Source organism: Telmatherina bonti (assembly GCF_933228915.1).
Source record: "Telmatherina bonti genome assembly, chromosome: 13".
Lineage (NCBI taxonomy): Eukaryota > Metazoa > Chordata > Actinopteri > Atheriniformes > Telmatherinidae > Telmatherina > Telmatherina bonti.
In genome coordinates, this window is record NC_136611.1 from 16,534,699 (window position 1) to 16,547,238 (window position 12,540).

The window sequence follows — 12,540 nt, forward strand, 5'->3', positions numbered from 1 at the left end:
AATCTACACTCCCAAAAATACAAGCAACTGTTGTTGGCATTATTTTTTTCTGTACCTAACACTTAATAAGCAAAATGCCTACAGACACATGGCTGTCTACAGCAGAGATATTAGTGTGCTTTCAGGACAGAACAGATGATGACTGTTCACTGTCGAGCAGAAAACAAACCACTTCAACTAAAGCCAAGATGTCAGAATAATCAATAAAGAAATTACCATAGAATTTCACATTCAAGCTAAATACAACTCACTCTAAATTAATATACAATAACATATCACCTACCATTTAGAAAGGGATGCAAGAATATTCTAACCACGTGATAATCTTGTGATATACGCATGACAATTAGATGTGACTAAAAGTTTACATGTACATGAAGAGAAAAGGCAGTAAGTCATTGTGGGGATGCTACAGCAGCAGCAATAGGCTCCTTATAGTTCACAATTTGACTCATTTTTCAGGTATTACATTCAGACCTGCCTGGAAAAAGCATTTCCTGTGTCATTTCCTATTTGGTGAATATTTCCATTGGAAGACTGTCGGATATTATGAAGATTTAACATAATCTCATTAACACAGAATAGAAAACCCAAAGAGACATCAAGTGAGCTCTCTGAAGTGGCTCTAATCAATTGCCTGGATTCTCTGATTGATCCTTAACTTGACAAATTGTAGTTAAGATAAATTTCTTAACTATTAAATATCAAATAAATATGCTTATATATATATATATATATATATATATGTCTTGGCAAAGCTCCATGAACGTTTAAATAAAAGCTTTTTAGTAGTGCTAAAAAGACAAAAGCTGCTACAGTCAACTGCCATTATGGACACTCCACACTGCACAATGAGCATTTGGAAGTGCTACCTATGATAACGCTATGCTGTGCTGAACCTGAAAACGAAACAACATTAAGAGTTAGGAGTCTGTGGTGGTGGAGTCCTGTGTTCTGGAAGCCTGGGTACCTTTCTTTTTATGTTTGGCTTGCTTTCTTCCACCCACCCCACATCTTTTCCTTTCTTCCCATTTGCTTTCTCCTTATTTTGTCGGCACAGTTTCAGCGCTCGGGAAATAAACACGTCCAGATCAAACAAAGGCTCCTTTTGCTTGACAGGCAGAGACTCCAAGGAGTCTGCATTCACTTGCTGAGATATAGTGGATGTAGAGGAAAGGGGTTGAGATTCTGGAGGATGTAAAACAGGCGTGGAGGGGGGTGATGCTGTTAGAAGTGACTGGGGAGGAAGAGGAGCAGTGGGAGATGATGGGATAAGAAAACGAAGGGGGTTGGAGGAAGATGTGATAGGTGGAAAGGGGCTCAGTCTGCCCTCATCATATTCAGCAGATGGCTGATGCAAGACTTCAGTGTAGTGGAAGACTGGTGTTAGGAGGTCAGTAGGGGAGAGAGGAAGAGGGGGAGAGGAGGTATAGTAGGAAGGTGAGCGACACTCAGATGAAGGACTGGGACTTGGTGAGTGCAGACGAGACTGAGTGCTCTCTACCCAACGGGAGATCTGCTGGAATAAATCACCTGTTTCCTCTTCTTCCTCTTTAGCTTTCTCCTCCTTCATCTCCCCCAGGTCTTCCATCCTTCCACCAATGGGCTCAGTAGGCATGGGGAGGCTGTTTGTGTTACGCTTCCAGTGAGACAGATCCAGAATCAGCTTGGGCTCTGAGTAATGTTGGGGTTTTCCCTCCCGCCAGGCAATTTTATCCAGATATGAAGGAGAGCCCACTTTGTAATCACAGGAGCGTCCACAGTCAAGGTCCCCATGCCCCAAACCACACACTCTGTCCAGAGAAGAATGAGAGTTCTCCAAGAAGCGCTCAGCTGAGCTGCTATGGGAATACTTGCGGGGGTCGACCTGTATGAAACAGAAAATGGAGTAGAGGATGACAAATTAGGTTGATGAAGAAGTCTTTATAGTTGGAGTTATATTGTTATATCATTAGTTAATAAAGTCATGATTATGCTCATGTATCAGTTTTTGGCTGTCCATTATAACACACTGCACCTTAACAGACACTCCATTCACACACAGGTGTCAGCTATGCGCAGCTTTTATACAGCTTTTAACCAAGTCACCTGCACCAGTTTCTTCACATCCACCCTTTACAATTCCACTAAAATAATTTAAAATGGGGAAAGGACACCACATAGCCAACCTGAGCTTCCTCAGTCAGTGAGCTGGAACTGGCACGAGGGTCCCTCTGCACCTCCTCATCCTCTGTGGTGTCTCCCAGGTCAGACTGAATATGGCTGGGGGGCATGCAGCGACATCTTCCATCTGACTGTTGCCAGCACATATCTGTTGATAGACTGTTTTCATACCTGCAGAAGGGCACAAGATAGATTTATTTTCCTGGTCCCTCCCTCAGTTATTGCTTGTCTGAAGTTCATAGATCAGAATTAGGTTAGTGTATTCTCAGATTACACTAAGTTTTATAATTAGCATAGAATTATCTATTATATTACCTGTCCAAGGTATAAAAAGGGTTTGCAGATAAGCCTAAAATCAGAGTAAAAAAAACTCAGTGTTTAAGTCGGTGAATGTAGTTTGAAAACGATTCTAGGTAAAGATGAGTGTTTGTTTAGTTTTACTTTCACAGACAAATGTGCAACAAATACCTGAAAAATATGTATATGTGTGTATAAAAATTTAAAAAAAAAAAAAAAAAAAAGTACTGCATCTGCACCTGTCCCAGTGGAAACTAGAGGCCTGACTGTTGCTGTCACTGAGGCTCTCAGTGAAGAGACTATCAAGCTCATCCTCGATGTGAAATGGGTGAGATGAGATGGGCTCATCGTCAGGACAAGAGTACTGCTGGAGAAAAACGTGGGACAACGCTGCCTCAGCTGTTAAACGATCCATGGGGTTAAAGGTCAAGATACGCTCAAGAAAATCAACGGCTGTGAAGAGAAGAAGATGGAGTTTGGAAAGAAGAAACAACATGAAAAATATCACACAGATGTTTCTTTTGTAAATATGGTCTTTTTCCCTGCTTTATAAGATGGAATAATACTTTCAAAGCTTTATGTCATACTAGATAATCTCTATCTGCCACACTTCAGATGAGCTGTGATTTTCCTCCTCACACATTTTTCTTCTTTTCTTATTTTATTTAGATTGCTTGACCTCTCATTTCTACCCAGCACGTAATTCCCTTTGCTCACCCTGAGCATCCGCAGCAGGCAGCAATTCAGAGAAGGGTTTCTTGACTCTCCATCCATGACTGACGTATGAAGGCATAACCTAGCGAAGCAGGGTAAAAGAGTGTTTGGTCAGCTGTCAGCTTTTTTGTTTGTTTCCTTGCAAAATTAGAAGTTTAGACACATTCGCAGAGGAGGAACATTGCCCAATTTAGAAGTGATTATTCATGATCTGTATCAAGGATTGTTTTTTTTTCTATTCCTTGCCAGTGATATATCAGTCTGCTCTTTTTTTCATCTTGAAAACTCCATAAATTAAAAACTACTATAGTCAGATTTAAATTTGGTGCAACACAGAGAATAAATGAATAGAGAGACTGGGGTATGCATGTACTTGAAACTGTGGAATTGCTGTCTGCTACAGTTATATGGCTTGCAGAACTGTCTGAGGCATCACCTGTAACAGATCCTGCCTGTCCTCATCTCTCAGCACGGGCACTGTGTTGAGAATCAGCTGCATCTGCTCCAGCTCATGGGCTCCTGGGAGAGAAAGCCAACCAATCAGAAACGAGGAGAGAGGAGACAGAGGATCAGTTACATAAGTAACAAAAAAAAAAAAAAAAGGGAAAGAAGTCAAACAAAAATAACTGGGGTGTATGAGTTGTCAGATGACAGAAATGGAAAGGTTCGAAGTTTACATTCAAATGATCCTGACATGTTTTGCCATAAAACTGCTAAAACAGTTTCAATGAAAACTGCACTGCTGAATTATAACTGTTGGACCCATATAATAACAGCCACTTTATAAAATCATAAAAATGCCTCTCTGATACACTTAACAGTAATCCTTGCAACATTTACATCCTGTGTAGAATGGCAACCATTCCTCCATGGTCCAGGTCCAGAGCAACTGTTAGAGCGCTAAAGAAATATACACCAGAAAGGAATCAGATGCCATCAAGTTCAACTCTGGTGAAAAAGAGGAAAATAATTCATTCTTTTCTTTTTTAAGCACTGGCAAATATTTTTAGACTATTGATTTAGAAGGTGTGAGTTTCCAGCTGCCTGTGTGACACATTGTGAGTTTGCCCTTTAAATATGTTCAGGATGACAGCAGGTGGTGCTGTATCAACACAGTGCCCACTCTAAGTAATCAAGGAATATATTGGCTGAGACTTACAAAGTCTGCTCTCTGGTAAACAAGACTATTCTCTGTCCGCTATCCTCGGCGGGTTAAGTGAAAGGCAAAGCAGAGAGATTTCTGACACTTGAGGTGTGAAAGTCTCATATGCAGGAACACCAGGGAGCTGATGATGCATATGTGTATCTGATGTAAACCCTGCCTGTGGTGTAGCGGTCTGACGAAGGTCAAACTTGGTCAGTCAGTTAGAAGCGCATTTGCTTCAAACAGAGAAGATTTCTTTATAATCATTGTTATTCTGGTCAGGCAAAGAAGTAGCCAGCAGAAAGAGCGTAAGGTGTCTTTGGTGGAGGAGACACAGGAAAGAAAAACTCTCCTCTGCTCTCAGTGGATGCCATCTTTAAGCAATTTTTAAGCTTCTTTTACGAATCTCTGCAAGGAAAAACATTATTCATAAGTTAACAAAATACACACGAATGTGCCTGAATATGCTGTGTACTTGGCTGCACATCTATGCAGGCTGTATATCTATTTATATGTTCATGTGTTTAGATGTTTATGTTTACTTTCACATAATAATAAAAGAATATAATTGGATAACAGAGAAGAATGATTTCAAGAGCACACAGTTATGACAATATTTTTTAATACAGATTGAATAGCAAATAGTTAAGGTACCTGCAAATAATGTAGATCCAGTAAGCATCTCAGCCAGTATGCAGCCAGCAGCCCACATATCAATGGCCTTGGTATAATTGTTGGGGGACAGGAGCAGACGAGGGGAACAATACCATTTAGTTACCAAACCCTCGGACAGATAGCCCTGGACAACACAGTGAGATGGAGAGAAATTACAGAAGAAAAAATGCAGATAGTTAATAGGGAATGATGGAGCTGCGCTTGTTTTAATGACAGTCTCTAAGCATTTTGGGATTCAAGAGACCAGTTAATTAACTGAAAGCAACAAGTTTTACCAACGTTACTCATTTGCTCAACAGCCCACACCTTCCTAGATATTTTGTTTATTAGTGCACCAAATGTTTTTGTGGCAAATTCTATTTAGACCTGGGATATACCCAAACGGTAAAACAAACCCCAAAGAAACAAATAAAAATCTTGTCAGCATTTCTTTGAACTTAAAAGCAAACATGAGCTCAAAGAAAGATGGTAAAAGTGAAAGATACTGTTGATACAAAATCTGCTCACACTAAACTTCTTTTCTTCATATTCAGTCACTGAGCCACTGGGAACTTTAGAGGTTTTGTTCTTTTTTTTTCATAAAGGATGCACCAATACTGAGGCACCTTTTCTAGGCATTTAGAGAAAGGCTCTCATCATGACTGATACTCAGATATGTCCTGGTCATTTTACACAGTTTAAAGCTCCTTACTAAAAGAGACCCTTTGACTCTGACTGTAGGGGTTGTAATATGAGCATAATGTGGTTTAACACTGTCCTGCTAAAATAACAAAAACATTTAATTAAAACAATTCCATCCAGATAGGAATATTAACTGTTCTAAACGCATGTAAATTATTTCATACCTTATGGGAGTGCAGATCAGCTGTGCCACATTCAATAATGTGCCCTCAACACAGATGCTAGTATTTAAAATGTTGACTGATACAACCTGTTTTCCCTCCCAGGTCATCCAAAACTGCACATTTATAAAAAACAGTATTGAGTCTGAGAAAGACAAAATTACTGTGCTATCGATATTACATACCTCATCATGTACTGATTATCGCTGCTCACAAAGCACCTTCTGTTTCAACATTTTCCAAATATTTGTTTTGTGAATAACAACAATGTTGCACACAGAGCTCAGCCTCAAGTAAATGCATTAATGAGCATACAAAATGAGGTGATAATGATATCTTTTGTCAATTGCCATCATCAACACACACCACCTTATTTGCAGTTCTTACTCTGCAAACTTCCAAAATCCAAATATATCTGCAACTAATATTCAATATTTCGGTTCCTTGCCGTGCATCTCCCCATAGCCAGATTTACTCACTCAGCCTATTTACAGTCCTGGTAATAAAACACTGTAGTTTGTCAGACAAAATGTTGGCATGAATCTCACACATTTTTATATTTATTGATAACAAATTTGTTTTCATTAAACTTTTATTCCATGATGACAGGCTTTTTTCTTATTGTCATAGCATTTTGTTAATTATATAAACTCCAGTATTTGAATAATTTTCTATTAGTTAGAAAGAGGATCATCTTCACACAGTCCCTCTCATCCTATCCTGAGCTAAATAACTTGGCCTGCCTTCCTCACAGTAAAACCAGCTACTACTTTTTCATCATTTCACCAGCTCTTTATCGTTCTTGCTAAACTACTTGCTTAAAGCTTATAATACGCACAGCATGGCATTTATCCTGCTACAAATGCATTATCGCTGTCAAAATGGATGTCAGATACGGCTCTGTGAGCTTTTTCACACCCATTACATTATCCTACATAAGCTACCTGTAAAACCAGCTTAACATTACACTAAGCAGTTCATAGCTCCTCTCGAGAGTCCGCACCAAAGTAGACTTAAATATTACTTAACAGATGAAATTTTTTGCTTTCTCTATTTTTAGGCTTACATAAAAAAGTGGTGTCACTTCTTAATCAGCAGGTTATTGGCATGACTCTGGGGAGTAGCTTATGGTGGGCTGCTCACACTCTTAACCCTTATCCATCAGTTTCTGCATCATGCCCATGTATATTCTGTGGGTTTTTTCAGGGCTGCTTTATTAGAAGCTGCTTTTATCAGAGAGCACTTCTTTGTTAAATGGCTGCCCTGGTCGTGCAGCACTACTGAGCAGATGTGAATAACAAGCTATAAAGTCATCTTGGAAGCTCTTTTTCACTTTGCACCTTCATGTCGATTCCACCTTTGTTTTCCTTTTAATATTCTTTCCTGTACTGTTATATAGTCTGTCCCATAACTACACCTTGTCTTGTTTGATCTCTACTCCCCATCACTACATGCTTATTCTGCTCTCAATGTAATTTACTAACATCCTCTCATTCCCCTCCGCGCCCTCCCTGCTCTCTGTCTGATCTCATCTGAGTGAGAGCAGATAACAGAGTGGAAACTGATGCTGAGTGCTCAGTGACAGTCTGACAAACACCCACCCACCTTCCTTTCTTTTCTATGTTGATCATTCTGGTGTATTTTTGGGGAAATTTCCAGGATCTGATTGTATATAAGAATGACAAAAGGTCATGTTTTAAAGAAACTAAACAATGTATTGATGTATTCTCAGGCTAACACCATTTCAGACTCTGTGTCACAGTTAATCGCAGAAATATAAAGCTCTTTGCATTTTTTCTGTTTTCTACTTTCTTCTGTATTTGTTAGCTGTTAGTATTTCCTTTACTCTTCCTCTTTTTTGCATTTTACCATATATCATTCCTTTTTAAGTCCACATTTCCCTGACTTTCCTTTTCATCCATTTCCACCCACCTTTTTGTTGCCCCTCGATAGGTTCTGCCTCAATTAACCTATCTTTTCCCCCTGTCCTTCATCCAGGTCATGAATAATTTCTGGGCATCTTCACCGCTGTCTCAGCAGGTGACGCTCACACATGCACACTCAGAGAAACACCAAGTTCCTCCTGGTGTAGACTGTAAACAACAACAACACAAGCAATGTTTTTCTCCCTGACACTGTTTCCCTGATTTGTTTTAAAAGCCCCTCTGCCACCTTTCTTCACCTGAGTAAATGTTTGTCAGTAGAGTCGGACATCCTTCACTGCATTGCAGAGTTAAAATGTCCTGTTGGCACCAAGACAATGGAAAAGTGAAGGCTTTCTTTGTTTCGTTTTTCTTTCTTTACTTTTTTTTTTAAAATAAATTATGAATGATTTAAAAATAATGTATTAATGGAAACTCATGATGTTTACTAGCCAACCTTGCTGTCAAGATTTAAACTGATTAAAATTACATAAGTTGAACTGTGAGGCAAGAGGCTTATTGGAAACCAGCATAAAGAGACACTAAATCCTGGGAAAGTCACTGCTGGCCAAATCCATAAATGTGATGCTTAAAAAGCAACTTTGCCTTATTGAATTAGAGATAGGATGTTTTCACATTCACAGGCCTCATCTGTGTTGTCAAAACTACATCACAAATTGAAGAAAATATTCTCCGAGTCACATCATTACAAATGGAAGCAAACACAGACGAGTTGATAATGCAGTTTTATGTAAATGAACAATGATGAACTTCTGCTGTGCTAGTGAACACCCTCATCACGCAGGACAGAGTCCACAGGGCAAATTCAGAAACTAACAAAGGAAGAATATCTGTCCACACAGTGAGACAAAGGTAAATCTTGTTTTTACTCCTATGCAACACACAAACTTATTGAATCAATTTTGGCTTTTTTTCCTCTCTAGTATTTTTTGTTTTCCTTTTTACTTCATTTATACCTTACTTCTCTACTCCTCTACCCACATCCTCCTCACTCTCCCCAAACACACTCCTGTTTCTGCATCCAACTGATCTCTGGTCCCATGCTCCAGCCTTACAAAGATCGCCTTTCACAAGATCCCCTCTTCACATGCGCAGGCCCATAAAAGCACACAAAGAGACAAACCTACACACACATCCAGGCCTGCTAATGTTACAGCACTGCTGTGGGATCTTTGTGCATATTAAAGCAGAACAGCGGTGCAGTAAATTGCCATGTTAATCCCTCAGGGGCCTTCATCTACAGTGGACAACCTCATCACAGTGTTTGATTAGCACAAAAACTTGACACCAGAAAGATGTTAATTGCAGGGTTTGGGCTGGAGAGAAATCCCATTGTAAAAGGTTCAGGTCAGTATCATCAGACATGGGGATGTGTAATTAGAGAAGCCATTAAAAATAATAATGTAACTTTGATCTACTTTCAAATCTTCAAGAGAGAGATTTTGAGACTCTTTGTTTGAACAGTCTGTGTGCCTTTTTGAAGCAGATTTAGAAGCAGCTGAGACACCACACCACATCATTTCTAGACCTGAAATGATTCTGCTTTGACTAAGGTGAAGTGGACAGAATGTGTGTGCGCCCCTCTGATTTTCTATAGGACTGATCTTTGGAAAAGTATGCTATCTTTTCCTTTGCAAGTATAAGAGTTCATGCACAACTGTCTAATGATCACACAAGGGCCACAGCTTGAAAAGCTGATGTTTATTTCTTGATAACAGCTCTGCCTTGACGAAGTAGAGATAACATCCACAACTATTACACTACTCACCCTAGATTCACACATCAGATGCTGGACAGCACACAGTGCTTCAATGCAGAAAAGAGAAAAAAGATTCTCTTTAGTTTTTCTGACTTGAATATTTATAGTATTAATATTTTTCGGACAGCGTCCAAAAAGTGACCAAAAAAAGTGCAGATAATACTATTTAAACTGATATTTACTGGGTTTTTTTTCCACTTAAGGAATGATTTATAACAATGTGCAACTTGAAATGTGAGCTGAGAAGATGATGATCGCAGGCATTTACTGGCCCCCAATCAAAAAAAAACACTGGCACTTAAGTTACATTAGCAATCCTCCAAAACAGCTAATTCACACATGCACCAACAGAAAACCATTGGATGATGTGTTATTTATTTTAATATCACCCTAATAGATTTCTTATGCATGAGCTCTTAACTTTAATCGTGCTCACATGAACATTATTTAAATGTGTTGGTAGTGAAGCATGAAAAGTCTCACTCTCTTTGGAAGCTACTCTGAAAAAAGGGTCCATGCCACAAGGTAATATTCAGAACGTATGAGTATGAATGTGTCTTTCCGTAGGTCCTTGCAGATCTCACCTTATGAGAATAATGAGGGTCAACTATTCTGGCCAACCCAAAGTCTCCGATCTTGAGCAGCATTTGGTCTGTGTTGATGAAAATGTTGGCAGGCTTTAGGTCTCGGTGAAGGACATTGGCTGAATGGATGAACTTCAGTCCTCTCAGCAGCTGGTAGAACAGCAGAGTAGCATGACCTGTTCAAGGCAAAAAATCAGCCATCTGAAAGGAACGCTCTCATCTATTCTTGGAATAACACTTCGTCTCTAATACTTCATCACTGAATGCTATGATAGTTACACCATCCCAAAAATAGCATTTCAAAATGTATTTTTAAACAAACAACACACACACACATAAACATGTATATATATATATATATATATATATATATATATATATATATATATATATATATATATATATATATATATATATATATATATACATATTTATGTATATGGAAATGGAGGTCATAAAAGGTCATAATTTCTGCTCTGTACCTGACAAAGCAATCCCACCGCAATTCCCACTTAGTTTTTTTTTTTTTTTTACCATGACACGTTTACATAAATGATTTCAGCACCAGAATACTGGTGCATAATAAACTTGAGAAGGCAACATGTAGGTCACACATGGGTCATATTCTGGTACAATCCTGAGCAGGCATGACTCCAACATATTCATCTCTTGTCTGCAACCCACTGAGATCCATACATTACAGCATGAGTGATTCCAGCTGGGGTCTTTATTAGTGTCCTAGTTAGAATAATTATGTTAAATGCATGCATGAACTCAAAACAAGCATCAAAAATTGGGGCCCATCTCGGTTTAACAAATGCATGAGGAAGAACATATGAGGCCCAACTAGCACCCAGTATAATCCAGCATCATAAGCACATGGGGTGTTTGTATTGAGGCAATACAGAATTTGGACAATGACATACTACAGCCATTTTTCGCGGACATGAGTATAGTTTACCAATGTTGGCTAAAAGGTAGACCCACCTAAAGCATATGAAGTTTAGTGCAAATTTGACTCCAAACAAAAACCTCAGTTATCAAATTAATTAACGATTACTTTATAGTTAGCAAGTGAATTAATAAGTTCATGGGGAAAACAGAAAATATCCAGTTATTTTACTCATAAAACAATTAATTTATGTGGCTTAATCTCTGTGTTTTCCCACTAACTGGTTTAGGGCACCAAGGCACTGGTTTCATTTTTCAGAATGTAATTTTACATCCAAATTTTAATTAATCTTTCTTTATTTTTACTTATTTTTTTCAACTTACCTGTGGGTAGTGGTCCTTGCTCCAGCAGCCGAGCCAGATCAGTCTCCATACACTCCTGCACGATGTAGAGTGCACGGAGCTGGATTGGGTCTTGTGACAGTGGTCGTCCATATGGAGCTAACACCTCATGGACCTGCACTACATTCTCGTGTTGTAGCCGGCGGGTAATTTTTACCTCTCGCAGGGCGTGTTTCACTGTCATGATGTCTCGCATCACCAGCTTTTTAATAGCTACACGCTGTCCAGTTCGCTGGTCCATAGCTGACAGGACCAGACCAGTGACACCTGTGCCAAGAGGCCGCGGGTCAACAAAGTGACCACTGAGTTCAAAGCCATGGATAAAGAGAGGGGTGTCCTGGCTGGTCATTGCTGCTGAGTCTGGAAGTATTGTGGACTAATGAAAGATAGATTCCAGAGAAAGGTACCAGATGCTAGATGTAATCTGAATTATTTGATCATGTTTTTGTTTGTCTTTGTGGGCTTTTTGCATGTTACATCTTGCTGGCGAGCAAAAACTTGATTTAATGAAGAGTCGCTGCATGTAGATTTCTATTTTCTAGTTCTTAAGAGCCAAGCAGGCCCAAGATATTACAAGTCTTACAGAAAATTAGCCTACAAAATTTCAAACAGGTTCATTATAACAAAATTGCAAAATTCACAGTAATATTTATCACTAAATAAATACTCTCCTTCAGGGCTAAGAGAAACTTCCCTTATGCACACTTCCGCCTCTTTATTTAGCTGTACTTTGGGAAATTCTTACAAAATAATGCTTTGACTGAAGCATTTGTTGTTTATATTAACCTAAGGAAGGGAACAGTATGGGGTAGATTTAAAGAAAAATAGGATGTCATTGGATATACTTGAGAAAGGAAGTGCATGAGCCAAAAACTGAATCTCATAAAAGAAAAAATCTTATATTTGGTCTTCCATTCTTATGTTTAAACACACGGTGGAAAGATGTGTACAGCATGGACTTAGAAATAACAGATTTCCTTCAGCATGTTCTTCTGAACACTTGATGATGTTTTGATGCTGTAGTCTGCTGCATGAGCAAAGTTTTAACCTCTTCCTTAATATTTCTTCCTGTTGATATCCAGAATATCAGCAAGATTTATTAATACAACCCAGGGCAGTGATATCC

The 12,540-nt window shown here is 38.9% G+C and overlaps 1 protein-coding gene across 1 annotated transcript; it reads right to left on the reverse strand.

Moving 5' to 3' along the window:
• Positions 1–916: 916 nt before the first annotated feature.
• Positions 917–11,763, reverse strand: mapk4 (mitogen-activated protein kinase 4; the record flags this gene model as incomplete). The annotated part of the gene is made up of 8 exons (XM_079251851.1): positions 917–1,867; positions 2,169–2,334; positions 2,700–2,913; positions 3,178–3,256; positions 3,611–3,693; positions 4,973–5,117; positions 10,122–10,297; positions 11,397–11,763. The coding sequence occupies 8 exons, from the start codon at positions 11,761–11,763 to the stop codon at positions 917–919; spliced, it is 2,181 nt and encodes a 726-aa protein (XP_079107977.1).
• Positions 11,764–12,540: the final 777 nt, after the last annotated feature.